Source organism: Bufo gargarizans, chromosome 5 (genome assembly GCF_014858855.1).
Source record: "Bufo gargarizans isolate SCDJY-AF-19 chromosome 5, ASM1485885v1, whole genome shotgun sequence".
In the NCBI taxonomy this organism is placed as follows: Eukaryota; Metazoa; Chordata; class Amphibia; order Anura; family Bufonidae; genus Bufo; species Bufo gargarizans.
Genome location: NC_058084.1, coordinates 177671717 through 177692033, shown reverse-complemented (window position 1 = coordinate 177692033; position 20317 = coordinate 177671717). Strand labels below are relative to the sequence as shown.

General features: G+C 40.3%; 1 protein-coding gene across 7 annotated transcripts in view; it reads left to right on the top strand.

The window, feature by feature from the left end:
- GLI3 (GLI family zinc finger 3) overlaps positions 1 to 20317 on the top strand; it is a 207163-nt gene that overhangs the window by 58882 nt on the left and 127964 nt on the right. For all 7 annotated transcript variants that reach the window (XM_044294727.1, XM_044294720.1, XM_044294724.1 and 4 more), the window contains exon 3: positions 10395 to 10637. In XM_044294727.1, coding sequence (XP_044150662.1) covers positions 10395 to 10637 — 243 coding nt within the window. The remainder of the gene's footprint in view (positions 1 to 10394; positions 10638 to 20317) is intronic.

Here is a 20317-nt window from a genome sequence, read left to right as displayed (position 1 = left end):
ACCAGTGTTTTCTCAAACTGCTGATCAGCGGGGGTCCCGGGTGTCAGACCCCCACGATCAGGTACCAGATTGGTAACATCCAGCATACCTTTAGGCATGGACACATGGTTAGGTTTTTTGATGCAGTCTTGGAAGCCAAAACCAGGAGTGAATTTTAAAAAGAGGAGAAGTCGTATCTGTCCTTAATATTGTGATTCGCTTCTGATTTTGGCTTCCAAAATTGCAAAAGGTAACCTGACCACGTGGACGTACCCTTATGGATGTACCTTAGACAGAAGAGCTTGTTGAATGTGTTAAAACTGAACCGTTATGTATCAGTTTTTATAAAAATTTGTCTTTTTTATCTTGGTTCTATTTTAAGGGGTTCTACTCACAAGAGCACTGCAACATTTGGATAATGGGAGATGCTTACTCAGTAGTGTATGTTGCATAAGGTTAAAAAGAAGCTCTAGCTTTGTTAAAAGTTTCAGAGTACAAGCAGACAATATGTGGATCCACACAAAATCTACAACGAATCTTCAACAAAATGCATATGGGATTACACATGGATTTTGATGCAGATTGGCTGCAGATTTGCCAAAGATTTCACTACCTGCATTGAAAATGGTTGCAATTAGCCTGAGGCTCTCCAGCTGTTGCAAAACTACAACTCCCAGCATGCCCACCCTGCCTACAGCTATTAGCCTACAGCAGGGCATGGTGGGAGTTGTAGTTTTACTGCAGCTGGAGAGCCGCAGGTTGGCCATCCCTGCCATAGCATAAATTAACATACTGCGAATTTATGATTCCATTGCAGACATTTTCCGCATTGTGTGAAACACATTTTTAAAAAGCTTGCCCACTTTTCTGCTACTGTATACACTGCTGATTTTTTGCACACAATTGCTTATCTTGGACTTTCAGGACCAAAATGCATCCAGTGTGGACTGTGGAGGTACCTTAACTGTTCTGTAGAGCAGTGCAGACAAGGATATTTTGTATTATGTTTGTGTTTTAGAAATGCCTTTTGTTAGTATTCCTCTGGGTCCTGGTGTACCAGGGGCTACCAAGAAGAAAAATACCAGTATCAAAGCACTTGCTGACAGGTCAATCAGTTTGTAGGAAATGATAAGCCAGCTGTCAGCTAGGAGAAGAGATGGCAAAAGATCATTGCCCGATGGGTCACCTCTCCGCTCTGTGCACATGTTATGAATGAGGAGCTGTACTTTTGGCTATCCATATTGGGGATTCCTATAACATGTCCAAGAAACAAAATGGCAGAAATGATTCCTCTATATTATCATTTGTATGAAAACTTAGTTGAGATGGAATAATGAGTCTTTAAAGAGATTTCCAAGCAAATAAGCACACAATTCTCTTTGGAGGTAGATATGCCTGCTCCCATTTCTACAGTGTCCTATATGCAGTGGCTGCATTGGACAAGCTTCTACTTTTCTGGGATAGACTCATACACTGACTTGAGTGGTTGTGATTTAATGATGGAGACGAGTTTCCTTAGTAAACCAAATTTGGAGTACTGAAATGCTTATCTTATATCCAGACCCTGAACATAAAAGGCATTTTATACCAGCAATTGTTCATTTAATGAGCAATTGCAGAGTACAGGACGGCTAAGGGATTGAGCTACACGCACTATTATTGCAAGAAGTATTTCGAAATACCAGAAATAGGACGTAAGCTCTGATCAGGGAGAGTGTGAGCACAATTACCTTCTTTTCAAATCCTTCTGTGACACTGCGGGAGGAAAAAGGACTTTGAAACTTGAAAGGAAAGAGCTTGCTTTCAACCTCAAAAGCTAGGAGGAAAGGGCTCTGAAATTTGCTCAGTATTCCCAATTCACCATTAGCCTGTTTCTTCCTTTAGCCTCAAGGCATTCTCCGCTTTTTGAAAAGATGTTAAGAAATTCAGTCACAATAGAGAGCCTAGTTTTGAACATGTTTCACTCGGTCCATTGAGGTCTGGTCTTCAGCCTTTGTGTGGGGTGAATTGAGCTGAGCAGCTCTCTGGCTGGGGAGAGGTGAATGAGCAGTCTCTGTGCAGTCGCAAATTTGGCAAAGAATAGATTCCCCTATCTCGGTAGGATAATATGCATTCCTATACAGCCCCTCTACCGGCAGGGTGTGCCTGCAACTTGAGCTAAGTTAATGCCAAAGTGTTGCTTCATAGCAACGCATGTCAAGTTTACCTTGTGGTTGAAGTTGCTGTTGACCCATCATCAAAATGTTGCTGTTGACCTCTCACAACATAAAGTAATAAAAAGGATCCAAAGCCATTATTTATATAACATAGGTTAAAATAATAAACCATGATCTAACCAGGACCATTGTGACAGAAGGGCACTAGTCTGATGTAACGATAGCTGACTGACCCAAAAAAGCAGGGACGGGTTGCTGAAGAGGGAGAGTTCACTAACGGGAACTCCCCAGGAATACTAATGAGCTTGTTAAATTTAGCATGGTACCAAACTCTTAATTCATCTAATGGGGCAGAGAGAGAAAGAGGGGTAGAGCTTGAGAAAGGACTGCGTATCTGCACAAGTAGGGCATGTCTTTGAAAGAATTAACCCGTAGTGAGAGCCACGCTGATTTTCTGTGTGATTGTGAGTATTCTCTATTATTCTGGTCTGGACGCTACAAGCCCCTGACTGTTGTAAGATGATTTTGGTTGCCCTTTGTATTCATACTAACCTGTTGCATGACTATATTACGACATAGAGCTTTACTAAAACTTTACTAGTAGAACCCTGGTAATGATCTGATGCTACTTTGAGGGAATTTAATGCCCTTTTTATTAAAAGACAGTTAAAGATCTTGAAGGCTTATGTATGAAGATTGTTTAGCAGTAACTTTGGATGCAACTTTTTGTATTGATTTTTTTCTATACTTTGTTTTTACTTGTTTTTAAAGTTCACACTGAAATTACAGGAAAAATGTATGCGACATAAATTATGCCATTTATAACCATTTCCAGCCCTTATCTGGTCTAGGAATTTAGATACACCTAGAGAATGAAGTTAGAAACATAATACACCCTATGCAGTTCTTGTGTGAGCTTCACAATGTGTTCATTCCTAAGAGCACGTGTGTGCATATGTGTGTAGGAAATATGCTGAAGAGAAAAAAAATGGGAATGTCTTTCGTAAACTGTGAGGCATTCATCTGGGAAGAACATTTTAGCTGATCGGATGTTGCTTTTGCCTCCAAAGCTGTCTGCTGAAAAACCTGGACAAGCAGTAACAGTTGTCTTGTGTTTGGCTGTCGAAATCTTTTGGCACTTGCTGCCGGAGAAGTGGGCCGTTTGCTTACATTTTTGCAATAGACTCCCACTTGTTGCCATGGCGGACAGTATGTTTCTGTCAATAATTTGGCTTGGCGCAGCCTGTCTACACATCCTCTTAAAAATCTTATTGAACAATTCAGTTCAGCAGAACAAGATTAGGCAGCTTTCGTCTTTGGCCAGCTGAAGTGCCTGCTACACTTACAGCAGGCAGAATTATTGCTGGGGAAGTTTCTTCGCACTGCTAGCATAGAGAGAGAGAGAGAGAGAGAGAAAAAGTCTTGTAAATCCCTCAGCTATTTGTATTCTGAAGTGCGTGCACTGTCAAGTTTATATCTGCCTCTTTCAAAGGCAACTGTGTGATGTGGGGCACGAGGTAAACTCTTAACATAATGTTTGCCTGATGGAATTCCACGTCAGTGTGAAGAAATCTAAACCTGCAGAACAGGGAAGCTAAGCAAATCCTCCTCAACATTTATCAGATGTTATACGACTAGAAAGTAAAAACATATTCTTTTGTCTCAATTTTCCCCCCGGTTGCCTCTGAAAATTGTTGGAATAATTTGCGTGTGTTTTTTTTATACATGGAAGATTATGACTTTGAAAGACTTTTAATTTCATGAATAGGTTAAGGTTCATTAATAATATTATAGTAATTATAAAGTTATATGTTATAGTTCAAATAATAAGATTTTGAATTCGCTCATTTTATCTCTTCATATGTTTGTGTGACTTTTTGCCATCCACTTACTGCTTCTAAGTTTTCGAGATAGGAAGAATGAAGAACAAACTTGCTTGGCAGCATGGTTTACAGATGTGCTGGAAAGATATGATGTACCTTGTTGGATTCTGTCACCGGCAGCATGTTTAGAATCTATAGAAATATTATAATTTTCATCTCTATTTTATATGACTTATTGACCATAAACATAACATTTCTCGAACAGACTTGCATGTTAATGGGGAGCTTACAGACTAATTGAAAAGATCTGGACTATGTGTACACCAGAAAGTGCCTATTTCAGAACAGCTCAGAGGATCGATGGACCAATCGGAAAGGGAAGACTTATACTAACAATGTTTCATCACTTCACATATTCAAATATAAGCAAATACTTGTACTTTTGTGCAATTATATTGTCTGATTATTTTGCTTGGACCATTTCTGGACAAAAAGTTGTATTACATACAGATGTAGCCAACATTATTTTGTCACCAGCTGAGCCAGGATGGTCACTTTAATGTGACATGTTGTAATACTGGGATTTGTTTTTCTTGCTTTAATGCATTAAGCCAGTCAAAATAACTGTGTCTACATCTGTATATTTTTTATAGAACGCTTGCCTTTGTGGAGTTAGGCTAGTTTTACACTAGCGTTACAGAGATCTGGCAGGCTGTTCCAGCAGTTCTCTCTGGATCCAGCATTAGCGGACACTGTTGCAATGCCCGCCAGCCCCATTAACTATAATGGGGACCGGCAGAGATCCGGCCACAACCCACAAATATGCAGAGAATCGGCCGGACAAATACCGCTGCACGCAGTTGTTAACACTTTGCGCATCCGATACACCGTTACAACAAACTTCAACAAAGTATCAAGTTAACCTTTGTTCCATCCGTACCTATCTTTCAGTCCTTCTGAGTTACAGCCTGTATCCTAGCCCACTGCTGTAGTCTCAGTTTTGTAGGCTTCAGAGCTGAAATCCTCTAGCATTCCTAGCTGGTTCATTGTCTGCAGAGAGCTGACTCTGGTGATTTCCATTCTGGTAAGAATCCAGAATAGTCATTTAATGTAGGTTAAACAAACTGTGCCCCTGATCTCAGATCAGCTGACAAGAAGCTTACCAATGACAACCAAGCGGTACTTTGGGTTATCGTACATTAGTTTAAGAGCTAGGTGGGACCATGTCACTCTCCCCATGCATTATAATGCTGTAACATGGGGTGGGGTATCACAGTTGTTAAAAGTTTTAAAATGTTGATTCCCCCATGCCAGTTTTCTAGCCTTATTAAGTAGCAAAACACATTTCTGGGACTTTTTAAATGCCATTCTGACATTTTTTGTTGCAACTGGCAGTTTTTTGCTGACTGCGCCAATTTCCAAAATGAAGGTGGGGTGTGGGCGGGACCGTCAGCCCGAGCACACTTATTATTTACATCAGAAACTGGTTTAAATAATGACTGTACAAGCTGGAGTAGATTTCATTCTGGCACACGGACTACCAGAGGAGGTGTTTCATTTATGACGAGGCCTACTCTGGCAGCGCAGGACCCATTAAGACCGCGTAGCCAATCTTGAGAAATCAGGGGCAAAAATTTAAAAGGGTGGCTCCTGAATATATTTCATTAGAAGTGGTATTTTTTCAGGGTATACATAACTCCTTACACATCACCATGGTAAGTTAACTCTTGCCTTTTTTGGCTAATAAAATGATTTTGCTATTCGAAAACATGTGTTAGCATTGTAAGTCTAATTTAAGAGAAGTTTAGCTCAGCCAAATACATCAACTTAATTGCTGAAATGAGTCCAAGGATAGCTGTTAATTTCAGAAGAAACCTGGATTTCATTTCCATGATTTCAGCCACAATTAAGGGATGTCATTTGTGAGGTTGGGATAAAACAGAACAGAGCTTCATTACATCTTTCAATCAATGCTCTCAACATGAATTAATCACAGTTTATTGAATCATGGTTTTAACAAAAATAGCATTTACACAATTTCTGGTTTAGGGTGTATGATATGAAAAGCAGAACTACCACACCCATCATATAAAATCCCCCTATACTAAAGATTGGTGGCATGCTGCGCATGGGGGTATTGGTAAAACGCTCTCAATGTTCTTATGGCAATCTTAAACGCTCAGTTTGTAGAACAGGAGGTGTTGTCATAGGGACATAGTAGTAGAGGAGCTACAGGTCTGCATCTTCAACCGAGTTATCTTCTCAGTGGTATGAGAAAGACAAAAAAAACATTTCACTCTTTTAATGGGAGTATACAGAGTTTTTGGTAGTTCTGCAGTACACATGTACATTGTGTAGAAACTATAATACTGTAAGTCTTAGGGTATGGCCACACGTCCAGGATTCTGCATGCAGTTTTGGAAGCCAAAACCAGGAGTGAATTCAAAAAATAGCAGAAGTCATATATGTCCTTTCTGTCTTTTTCTGATTCACTCCTGATTTTGGCTTCCTAGACCCCATCAGGAAACCTGACCATGTGGCCCTACGCTAATACTAAGGTCTGGTTGGTCACATAAGATTTAAGGAAGAAGTTTGTAAAGGCTGGTAAAACACTACAAGTCAATGATGAGACTTTCTCAAGACTTAAAACGGGGTGCCTGGTTTCACTCACAGCTCTTGTATCTGATATTTGTACATGTAGTCTCTTTTATAGACTTGAGCCATGAAATAAGTCAGTACCTACGTGTAGAGGTTTAGCGTGATTTATTCTTTCCCTTGCATTTTGATGTCACAGCTGTTAATACTTACTGTTTGCAGTGACATCTCCTGGGAATTCTCTGGTCTTTTTCTGCCAGAGGTATAAACTATTTACGTAACACTGAGTACCAAAGTCCAGATTTATCCTCTCAGATGCTATATATGTGCTCTATATACCATAGGATATATTTCACTCATTGCTTTAGGACTGGTTTCATTTTCAGCAGTTTGTTTTGTATCAATGGAAAAGTTGTTCTAAAATATTGCTTCTGCTTTGAACCCTGGAGAGTCCAATTATAGTGGTTTGCTGCTTGTTTTTGGATATGTTTTATAAAGTTTTACTGTGTTTATTTTCCACCTTTATAACATGCTGAACTCATACTAAGTAATGCTGACCCAGCATGCCCTCACTAATTACTCCTGGGTTCCAGCCTTGAAAATGCAGATCCATTATATGATTTTATGATAATATAACATCTGGATAATATTTGCAGGGTACTGGATTAGATTACAGATTATTTGAATTTGTGATTTTAATCTAGCACGTATTACATGTATGGCGCCTCACTAGAGTGGCAAAAGGAGCTCGTAGTGGGTAAGAAATAGTCAAGGCAAGAAAAAACAATGCAGTTGCTTTGAATAAAGGAGTTGTAATTTTTAAATGTGTTTCTTTAACCTTTTTTGCTTCTAATTTCCGATCTGAGCTGTGGTCACATGACCATGTCCATTCAGCTTTCTTATTTCCTGTGATGTTATGTCCATGGATGTGTCAACGTAGTAACAGGGGCAGTGGTAGTGGAGAGTCTATGTAACTAGCTGGGCGTCAGGAGCTATAAACTAGCTGGGTGATGTTAGGGGCAGTGATAGGGGAGTGTCTATGTAACTACCTGAGTGGGAGGAGCTATAAACTAGCTGGGTGTTGTTAGGGGCAGTGATAGGGGAGTGTCTATGTAACTAGCTGGGTGGGAGGAGCTATAAACTAGCTGGTCGTTGTTAGGGGTAGTTCTGGTGGTGTGACGGACAAAGGAGAAAGGCATCATAGGGTTGGTTGGATACAGGAGGTAAACAAAGCACAGTGATTTGTTTATATGGATCAGGAGAGTCTAAACGAAAAAACTAAAACATTAGGAAGATGAACATGAGGTAAGCGTGAAATCCTTTGTAATCCTAGAAAACCGTACCTTACCTTACCATGAAAGTATCGACCAGGGTTAGCAGGAAAGGGGGTACACTGCCAAATGGGCTCACCTCCACTCACTGAAAAAGGCCATGGATCATGGAGGGGGGAACTGAATGGGGTGGTGATTACTGGGATACCTAAGAATGGAGGAAAAGCAGAGGAGTGGGCAAGTGAAGCTACTGTTGATCTCAGGCCCTATAGTTACTTGTTACACCCCTGTATATCTTACTGTATATAATTCTATAGACATGAATAAAACGTGATTTGTCCAGTTCCTCTCCATATGAGCTTTTAGGGAAACCCTCCGTTAGCCTGTACGGAGTGCTGGCAGTGAACATCTCTCACTTTGGTTGACCCATCTTGACTATTTCTTGGTTCACCGTTAACTTGATTGGGCAGCTTGTAAAACTGCATTTCTGCAGTTACTTTGTTTTGCCTAGTACCCGCCTCCAAAAGAGCCTAGGGCAGTCCTATACACCGCCCATCTGTGCCGGTGATGTCACCGGGCTCACTGCTTGGTGGAAGCCTCCGCCTAGCATAGTGTTGTGAAGCCTGGTACGTCACCGACTCACAAAAAATAGGCTTGCGCTGTGCGATGCAGCCAGGCGAAGGGGAGCACTGGAGCAAGGAAATGCTCCTCTCATACATACTAAGTAAATACAGAAGAGTTGATATCTGGGTTCAGCCCTGAACCCGGACAACCCCTTTAAGACCTCGACTGAATCTGTTTTGCAGGTCCACAATTCGTGGTTTCGCAAAATATGGTTGCAGTCCATGTTCAGTCTACATTTTTTTTTGCGGATCCCTTGACTTCTATGGGCCCATGGCCTGAGTCTGCAAAAAGATAGAACGTGTCCTGTACCTCAGATCAGATTTGCCCTAGATCTCACTATTTGCATTGCAAAAAGTAAAATCTGCACAAACAATTGACATGTTTTGGATTTTAAAATCCGCACTACAGGTCAATTTCTGTGCCGAAAATGTCTACTTAGCTGAAACTGACCTGAACAAAAAAAAAAATGTATGCGTAATATGCATTGTGCATGTTTGTTGGCATGGAACATTATTCATAACTTATAGTTTACAGTATATATAATTTACTATTTTTCTGTAGAGCGGCATTGGCATAATCTACTATAGACTCTATTTGCTTTGTTAACAGAATCACTCATTTTATTTGTTAGCATTAGGCGGCTGCATTAATTTATCACACCACAACAATTAAAAAATGCCAGGACACGTATTTGCAGTTGTCAGCGTTTATAACAGCACAAGTGTGAATTTTTACAGAGCGAAGCTGGTGCAGCTGGTACTAAAGAGCAACCGTTTAGATGTCACAGGGCTCATTACGTGAAGCTTTTTCAAATGTAAAATTTTACTTAAAATGAAAAACTTTAATGAAAAATTTTAAATTAATAACTTTTTTAGCCTATTTTGAAAGGGTCAGTAACTTTTTCACCAAAGTTTTGATATGTCAAAGAGACATATCAAAATTTTACGCGGGTGGGGGTCTGAGCGCTGAGAACCCTGCTGATCCCTAGAATGAGGGAGCAAAAGTGCACTTACGAGATGGGCTCCATAGAAATCTATGGGCCCATTTCGATTCCCTCCTCAGCAGCGAGAAGAAAGAGTGCGATATGCACACGCATCTTTCCTGTTGTTCTAGGGATCTCCGCTCTCAGACCCCCACGCATCTAAACTTTTGATATGTTTCTGTGAAATATCAAAAGTTTTGTGAAAGGTTAGTGACCCTTTATCTTATTTTTAGCCTTATTGTTACTTTAGTGCATTTATCAAGTAAAAACAACCAGGTTAGGGTACTTTCACACTAGCGTTTTTCTTTTCCGGCATAGGGGCTTAATACCGGAAAATAACTGATCAGGCATATCCCCATGCATTCTGAATGGAGAGAAGTCCGTTCAGGATGCATCAGGATGTCTTCAGTTCAGTCATTCTGCGGTATTATCTCCGTCCAAAATTCCAGATCAGTTGAAATGTATTAGTGCCGGATCCGGCATTAAAAATTTCGCAATGCCGGATCCGTCCTTCCGGTCTGCGCATGCGCAGACCAATAAGAATGTGAAAAAAATATATATAACGGATCAGTTTCTGCGGATGACAGGATACCCACTGATTCTTAGTTTCTTGGCAGTAATTCATGGTTAATTTTTTTGATGATGTATGCAGCACAGATAATATTAGTGAACCTTATTTGGATAGGTATGGAGCTTGATATGTCAAATCTGCCCTTTTTGTGTAGATTCAGCAACAGCACAAATGGATAAAACTTTTACATATGGTTGGATTTAAATGGGAGCACTCCTTTAACTGTTTGTTGTCTGATGAAATAGGATGAAAGAGCAGAAATCTGGAAATAGGTATATAAGTAACCAGTGAAGGGAATATTAAATTTACATCTGATTCACACTTATGTTGCTTATTTGTGATCACTTTTCACCCATTTTTACAAAATGATTTATATTTGTTTTTGTTTTTCAGAGGATGAAAGTCCTGGACAGACATTTCACAGGGAAAGAAGGAACGCAATTGCCATGCAGCCACAAGGAGGACAAAGCCTTGGTAAAATCAATGAGGAGCCTTCTACATCTAGCGAGGAGAGGACCTCTTTAATAAAGAAAGAGATTCATGGATCTATTACACACTTGCCTGAACCCTCTGTTCCATACCGGGGCACTGTATTTGCAATGGACCCTCGAAATGGTTATATTGATCATCATTATCGTAAGTACCAGAATTTAATTAGGCCTGATTTCTGATGCTTATATCTTCCTACAAAAAAATTTCATTTTAGCTCAATTTATCTTAAGGAGTATAACGTTCTTTTATGACATCTATAGATGTATGAGCAATGCTTGTCAGCTTGTCTGCACTCTTGTGAGATATGGGTGCCTGTGAAGGACTTAGTCAGTCTCAAAAATTATTCACGGCACTCCAGGTGAGTATAATGCAATTAATTCATCTTTTATTGTAGAGATGCTTTAAACATACACAAAATGAGCAAACATTATGTTGAAAAGCAATAAAAGTAAGTCACAATTTTTATATTTTTATTTATACATTTTCAAATACAAAATATAAAAAAACAATAATCATTTCCATAACATATTGCACGGCACGGAGGCGATTGTCTCCATCAGGCCCCGGGCGATGGCTACCCCTCCCCCGGATCATATGTCGCCTCCCCCCGGATCATATGCCATCGTATTTGTGGCTAACTGCAACTTGTGGCTTACTATTATTGCTTTTCAACATAACGTTGGATCATTTTCTGGATTTTTAAAGATCCTGTCCACTTGGTACAACCTTTAATGCTGATGGTTCAATGTAGAATTATCATCATGTAAATAGCGTCATACAAAGTATGAGTTTTCTCTTCCGGAAAGGGGTATTCTGGGTGTTGAATATTGATGGCACTTCTTCATGATAGATCATCAATATCTGATCGGTGGTGGCCCCACTCTCGACCTCTTCCTAGGCTAGTGGTATCACATTCATCGGTCATTGGACTGAGCTTCCTCTTTGCAGCTCAGTCCCATTCAAGTCAATGGGCCTGGACTGCAATACCAAGTACAGCCTCAATGCAATATATAGTGATGTGCATGGTATGCTGTGAGGAGGCTGCAACCCCGACCTCTTCAAATGGCTAATCAGTAGGGGTGCCGGGAGTCAGACCTCTACGATCAAACTTTTATGAACAACCCTGAGAATAGGAATTAATATTGAACTTCCGGAAACTCCTTTAATGGCTGGATGCAGTAAAAGGTAGGGATACTGTATGTGGTGTGCGGCTTCTTCAGAAGTAACAAGATTTGGAAATGTTTGTGCTAGGATTTCACTTTTTCTAAAGTCTCAGAGAATGTTGATTCCTAATCTAATATCAATAAAAAATGGATGCTTAAGTAAAAGATGGAGACTTTCCTAAAGTGGTGGTCAGTTGAACTTTTGCCATGTGTCTAGACTTTTCTGCAGGCCTACAAACCTAGATGTATGTAACTTTACAGTGACTGGATTAAGGGTTCATCTTTTGTAGATACTTTTGCCAAAGCAAAAGTCATTTACTTTGTACAAACCATAAATGTTCTGTTTTTAATAGACATTGTACCTACACACAATATATTTTTTACACACAATATATTTTTCTTTCAATTCACACTAATGTGGAAAACACAAGTTTGCTCAGAATCAGATGAAAAACAAGCAGTTTTTTGGTATTAGAAGTGCCTCTCGAGGTGTCAGAGTTTTCGCCTTTCTACTACAGATTTATCACCCAGGCAGGATATGACTTTGCTGGTTAACCTTTTGGTCTCCTATTCCAGATGACACTTGGCGACCTATGAAATGGGCCCCTGTCTGTTCCCCCAGCTTCCATAGTGCTCACTAGAGTTTATGGTTTATGTTAAGAGGTCATTGGCCAGATGACTGATTAGCAGGGACAGCTGATTAGTGCACAGGTTTGGCTAGAAGAGAAGTGGCAAGGATAAAAGCTAGGGTTATCCCTTCATTAGTTGGTAAGCAGCAGAAAACAAGAAATGCTCACTCATTGGGGAACAGATCAAAGTGCTTCACAACTTTAATAATTTTCACCAGCGAGTCTTTATTTTTCAGAGGTTTACAATAATGAGACAACACATGTTTTTTGCTTAGAAACCCCTTACGAAAAGTTATTTATGAGCAATAAGCATCTTTATTGTTCTATGAAGAACCCAGTTGATATAATTATTTTAAGATGTTAAAACTTAGTGTGCATTAAGGAACATTAAATCTTGTGATATATAGTACATATGGATTCATACTTTATAACATTTTATAGACAATGAATTGAGGAAAAAAAGCAAAGCACTTGTTAAAAAAGTAAAATTGGTGCCTGTATTGAATGGTGGACATACATTCTTTGTTCAGCTGTGTATACTTGTGTTCTCATTGGGAGTGCTGCAATAAACCGCTTTCAAAAACATTCTGCAGCTCTTAGCTCCCATGAAAACAATGAAAATTAACATGTCCGATCCCTTTTTTCTATTGACATATGATATTGACATACCCCCATACACATATATCAGTCCCGTAGAAATCAGTGGGTTCATCTGACTTCACTCTTACGTGTTTATGTGGCTGTGTTATATAAGACACTGGTGACATTGAGACCCGCAGCTATCTTCAGAAGTGAAAGAGACCACACTATGCATGCACGGCATGCTCTCCCTTCATTCCAAAAATATCCGATCGCGCCAATAGAAATGAAGGGAGGGCAGCTATATATGTGTGGTCTATGCTAACTTCAGGGGTCCAGTTCTGGAGATCAGAAGTGGGACCTGCACATATCTGACACTGGTGGCATATCCAAGCAATATGCCACCAATGTCTCAGATGAGACAACTCCTTTAAGGTTTGATAGGCTGGAAGAAAACTTCAACATCATTTCAATGCAGTCAGTTTGGTGAATGTGCTCTAGCGCTCAGGGCTATTTTACTTCGGTAGATGATCAGGCTAGTTATTGGGAACAATCATTGCTTGTTCCTAACAATTGTCCTGTGTAAATATGACAGCCGTCGACAAACAGGCAAACTCTCATGTGTCGGCTGACCAGATTGTTGATGCAAGCATCGAAATACATCTCATTGTGTAAACAGGAGATGTTCTTCTAACATAATGTAAAAGTATGGAGAACAATTGATCATCGTAACGATTATTCATTGCCCATGCACTTTCCATCATCCCATGTGAAGGTCCTTTGAACGAGCACAGTTCACCTGGTTTTAAACATCCATTGGCTCTCGTTATGGCCCAAATTTAGGTCGTGTAAAAGGATCCTTAAATTTTAGTAGGTGAAAAATCCACTCCACTACAAACCCGATGTTGCTTGATGCAAGGTATTATGCGCTGCACCCCTTTGCTTACCTTGACTTTTTCCTATGAAAAATTGAGGGTTTACCGGCCTCTTGAGGTTCTAGAATGTTCTGCATTTTGAGGAATTGCTATATAACACAGGATATTAATTTACAATTTTGGCTTATGGAATGTTTGTTCACAGAGTCTAAATGAAGTGAACAGTTGGCCATATTTCAGAGTTTACCATTTGCCTTTATGTGTGAAAAAACTGAGGAAAGTGATGAAGCGGAGGACTGTAGGTGTTAGTTGGGTTCATTTAAAGCTGGTGAGATCACTTAGACTGCTTTTCATTAACCTATAAAACTCTAGACTGAGGCATGTACATTCCACAGTATTTTCTGAGAGCCATGGGGGTTTATACAAGCAAATGATCTAATTTCAGAGCCCTGCAGCTGAATGTGCAAAGAAAACATGGGTGATGACAAATGCCACTTTGACCCCCTCCACCTCAGCCTTAAATGTCACCTCTTAAATGTGTCACAGGTGCCAGTGATACCATTTGGCATAATGCAGAGTCGGCAGAGAACTTTCTCAGTATCCCCAAAGGGTCAGGCTTCTGTGTCCACTGTAGTCATTGCTAAAAAATAAAATAAAAAAAACAGCAGCACCTGGACTGTGCAGCACCTGGCGGTGCTGATATAGTAAGTGCCATGTCTTATGTCTGCGTTGGTGACATGTTAAGGTTAATTATATGGTTTTCTGTTAGAATCAGACTTTAAGTCACCATGTCTATGCTGTAAAGTTTTAAGCTACTTTCACACTCGCGTTTTGGGCGGATCCGTTACAATAATACAACCGTTTTCTATTGTGCCAGATTGTGTCCGAGAAAATGGATCCGTCCCCATTGACTTACATTGTGTGTCAGAACGGATCCGTTTGGCTCAGTTTCGTCAGACAGACACCAAAACGGTCTGCCTTCAAAGCGGAATGGAGACGGAACGGAGGCAAACTGATGGATTCTGAGCGGATCCTTTTCCATTCAGAATGCATTAGAATGCAAACTGATCCGTTTTGCACCGCTTGTGAGAGCCCTGAACGAATCCCACATATGGAAAGCCAAAACGCGAGAAAGCCTTAATTTGGTTTTCTTTTATTATTATTTTTTTCTTAAAAGAAGATTGCATTTGATTTGACAATTATAAGAGGACTGTTGAAAAAGGAAAATATCTGGGGGCCCACAGGATAGATGTTGAATGTCTGATCACTGGGGGCCCCATGGCATCCATTCATGCTTACTGCATGACCTCTGATCTCCTTCAGTGCAGAAGACTTTGAATGGAGCAGTAGTACAAATGGTTGACTATAGAGATGAGTGAATTTCATATTTTGAAATTCGTTCACAATTCGGTTACCACGGACCATAACGCAATTCTATGATGGAATGCATAACGGAATGCCTTTACAGGCATTCCGTTATTCATTCCGCCATAATAGAAGTCTATGGCCTGTACAGCGGATCTGTCCCATTTCTGGTATGCAGGGGAGTACGGAAATTTGCTCATCTCTAGTTGACTATTATCCATGTGGATTTCATTGATGATTTTGGTGTGGATTGTCATTACAGATTTCACACATTGTATAACAATGATGGAAATCTGAGGCGAAAATATGTGAGATTTGAGATAGGGTATGCTGCAGATTTGCAAAGCCATGGCATACTTAGAATCACTAGTGGATTTTATTAATAATGTGAGTGAATAGTACTATATTTAGTTGTAAAATTTGAATGCAGATTCTGCAACCGAAAAGTCCAAAACACACAGGCGCAGAGGCATGCATCTGTCTCCATATCCAAATGTTATCATCTAGTTGTGACCTGTGTTTGCATTATGACCAGTTTGGGCTAAATTTCTAGAAGAGAAGTTGCTGGCTGTACGGCACACGGAAATTGTTATAAAGAGATAACTTAAGTGTTTTTAGGTTTTTACTTTTAAAAATGCTGAATGTTTGGATGCTTTTTATCTTTTTAAAATGAAAAATGATGCAGTTATATTAAAATTATACTAGCTCCCGCATATGTAAGGTAGATCACTTTTAAAAAGGTTGATTTTGTGCTAGGATTCATTATTTGGTTATATCGTGTTTTTTTTTTTTTTTTTTTTTTTTTTTTTTTTTGGGGGGGGGGGGGGGGTGTGTGAATCACTAAAAATGTAGTTGGGGTTTAGCTATTCTTTATTAAGGATTAACAAATTAAACCTCATTCACACGTCAGTATTTTCGTCAGTGATTTCCATCAGTGATTGTGAGCCAAAACCAAGATGGAGCCATTAGGTATAAGGGAAAGATCTTAGAGCCGCACCTGGTTTTGGCTCAAAATCACTGATGGAAATCAGTGACCGAACACTGGCTGTGTGAATGAGGCATAAGGCAGGGGGTTGGTATGCTAATGGTTGTAGTTATTTGACCAGGGATTGTGGATGTAAGATTAACAAAAACTACTGCTGGTTGAGCAGAGTTGACTCCAAGAGTTCAATACTTCTGATGCCCATAGATTTTTTAAATGATAGACCAGGAGAGTAATGTCGTTTTGATGATATTGTCTTTATGTACAATGTAGTTTTCAAATATTAAAGAGCCTTTGTCAGCATGATTGACCCTATTAAACCATGCATATTGCCATGCAGATTACAATATCTTTATTTCCTGTGTAGCTTGTAGCATTGTGGAGATATCACTACTTTTAGCTTTATGCAGATTAGGCAGTTGGAGCATCAAGGGGCCATCATAGCTCTTGGAGCACTGCTACTGCTACGGCCCTCAGTGCTGAGTACACTTCCCCCTCGCCTTTGATTGACAGGTATAGACGGCCTAGTCTAATGGTGCCTGCGCTGTGATGTACTAATAATAATTATGGTCCAGCTTTATGTATGTGTTTTAGCAAAATCATGACTTTGTTAATGCGCTGTGGCCAATATGTAGGAGTTCATTCAAAATAAGGTCTAATATGTAGACTTTCATTTAATATAAGGTATAATATTTAGGTATTCTTCCCCAATAAGGTCTAATATGTAGGCATTCATTTAATATAAGGTCTAATATTGAGGTATTCTTCCCCAATAAGGTGTAATATGTAGGCATTCATTTAATATAAGGTCTAATATTGAAGTATTCTTCCCCAATAAGGTCTAATATGTAGGCATTCATTCAGAATGAGGTCTAATATGTGGGCAATCAAGGGAGCGAGCACTGTGCGGGAAAGAGAGAATACTTACCTTGTGACCCTCCAAGCAGCTGCGCTCCTCTGCTGTGTGTGAAGCCATCTGGAAGTGGGTATGCCAGCAGCTTTATATACAGTGGAGGATAGCAGCTGCTGGGAGGATCACAAGGTAAGTATTTTCTCTCTCCCACACATTGCTCGCTCTCTTGATTCCCCACGTTAGACCTTATTTAGAATTAATGCATATATATTAGATCTTATTTTGAATGAATGTCTGCATAATAGACCTTATTTTGAATGAATGCCCACAAATTGGCCACAACTAGCAATAACTATTTATATATCATAAATAACACTGGACCACCAATGATTATTAGTGAGCCACAGCACTGGCACCATAAGACAGGGCTGTCTATCCCTGTCAATCAAAGGGAAGGGGGTAGTGTGCTACACCAAGGGCCGCAACAGTAGTGGTGCTCCAAGAGCTACGACAGTGCCCCCAGTGCTCTAACTGCCTAATTTTCATAAATATAAAAGTAATGATCTCCACAAAGCTAGAAGCAACAGAGAAAAGAAAGGTATAGTTTTCATGAGTATGATCAACCCTTCCCAGCAATATGCCTGGTTAAATACAGTTCATCATGCTTACAGACGCAATTTAAAGAGGTTCTGTATGGTGGGAGTTTAACACCTGGGATCTGCGCCAAACAGCTGTTTGAGAAGGCAGCAGCGCTCTCAGTAGTGCCACTTCAATGGGGCTGAGTTGTGCCCAAGCCTTGTACATAGTCATGACATCACTGGCCTGCGTGAAACAGCGAGGCTGTGGTGCTACTGCAAGTGCCGCTGCCTTCTGATTGGTAGGGGTCCCAGGTGTCAGACTCCCTCTTTCTCCGATGGTGACCACAGGAAATTCATGTCGATGACATGTCATACATTATTGACGTGACTGTTGCAGCCATTTGCTGGCCACAGACTGCTGAGGCCAGGAATTGGATGCAGTGGTAATGTGTGCATACACCACATGTCATCACTACAGGACAAATGAGAGGGGGGAAGGACAACTAATATAGAAGTATGAGTAGTATGATGTACACACTTGTTTTACATGGCAACTAATCAGACTTTGCCCTGGAAACATGAGGCTTCCTATCTTATAGCTGGAAAAAATTAGGAAGACCTAGAACGATTTCTGCCAGAAAAAGGGAAGAAATTATTTTGTAACAACCAATCGGATTCCAGATGTGATTTTAGGTGCTTTTTTTTTTTTTTTTTACAAGCTAAACAATATGATTAATCATTTTGGTATACTCCTCCACTTTTTTGTACAATTGTGAATAATCGTCCTCTATTATGATTTCATATTGTTTTTATTGGTACATCATGACTTGTCTCTGCAACCATGCAACAAATCCTCAAATTCCTCCTGACTGCTTAGTATTTAGAGCTTCACCCCCTCGGTCCGGCTCAAGTCTCTGTCTGCAAACATGTATTCATTGCGCTCAAATTGTGTAGTACGAAAAATGTGCCCTGGAGTAATGTATTCTTTAAGGTTAGCAGTTATGATTTATGAATGTTTTGTGTTCCAAAGAAAAAGGGTCAGCTTCCTGGAGCACAGAAGAGAAGAAAATGATTTTTGAAAGGCATGTGTATGCTTCTCATTGTGAAAAATGCTGCTGCGGTGATGATTTTTTTTTTCTTTTTATTATTATGGTATTTTTTTTTTAAGAGTGTGCCTGTGGAATGTCGTGTTCTCTTAGGGAGTTCCACTTATCAGGCAGAACTGAAAGACTTTCATTGCAGACGGATGGTAACTATTACTTCAAACATCCATAACATATGTGTGGAATAAAAACATGGCAGGGGGGATGTGCTCTCTTGCTGAGAGTAGCTCGGGGATGAGCTCAAGCCTGTCTGGATTTCTGAATAAACATAACGTAAACCCCATGACAACCCTACTAAATATTTGTGGTAGTGGTTCAGTACCCTCACAAGAATGAGATTGGGCCAACATGTGCTGCCCACGAGTTGCCCAAAAGGATGGTTTACAGGAGTAACCACTTCCACTACATGGGAGACAGAATGTGGTGATGCATGAGGATGATGTGGATGATAACTGATGTATCTAAGCAACCAAAGGATAAGTAAAAATATCTGAGCATGAGGTGAATATTATATGTATGATACAGAGAGTTTGTATCGCTCCTATCCTATATAGCAGACATTATAATATGGTTTGGACCCCTTAAAGGGAATTTGTCAACACAATTTTGGACTATTATCTACAGTAACACATAAATAGTACTGCAGATAAGGAGTGTGGATCACTATTATTTATTTTCCTACTGCCCTCTGTTCCCCTGCGGTCGGCATTCAAAGCTGCACTGAAATACACAGTCCAGACTTAATAGAGAGGACTCCTATGCGTCTGCACAGCAGTCCTGACAATGTACTTCAAAGCAACCTTGAGCACTGAAAGCGGGGCAATGGGGGGCAGTGCTAAAATAAAAAATAGTACTACTCTGTCATGGTCTTACCTTCTTGCTGTTCTCCTTCGTTTGACATGTGCTGGCGGCCATCTTGGTTTCTGGGTTTCTTGTAGCCTCCCACCCTGCGGCTTCTCCTTCCCACTGGGAGGAGCTGGATGCCTAGCTCATATATATAGGAGGTCTGTGGCTTCAGTTCCTTGCTTGGTCCTCCTGTGTTCACATGCTTCTAAGACTGCTGCTGCTTCTGGTTCCTGATCCTGGCTTCGTCTGACTACCCTGCTGGTTCCTGATCCAGGCTTCGTCTGACTACCCTGCTGGTTCCTGATCCAGGCTTCGTCTGACTACCCTTCTGGTTCCTGACCTCTGGCTTCGCAAGACCCTGCTTCGGTTTAGCCATCCGTTTGGACTTTTGCCTTACAGCTTGATTTTCAATAAAGCTTTCTTATTTCCACTTATCTCTTGTTGTACGTCTGGTTCATGGTTCCTTGACATACTCATGTATTACTATAGATAATGGTTCAAAATCAGAGTGACAGATTCCCTTTAACATGACTACCTTTTACTCTTATTGTTAGTCCTTTTAATGAGCCTTTCATAATAGTGTACTTTGTTTTTGTGTATTTTTGTATCCTTTCAGTGATTCAAGATTCCCTTGTATCTCAACAGATCAATGGAACATTATCTGTAGAGTTATGGGGCATTCAGATTTCCTGGTGCTGCCCACAGCAGTCTGTGTTCTGTCTTCAGACTGCTCGTAGAGGCAACTGGATTGTGCTGATAGATATTATGATAGCCCCTGTCAGCAGCAGTTTGACAGAATGCAGGCTGACTGTCACGGCTGAGGATGGGGAAAACCCTCAGCCGTGCGATGC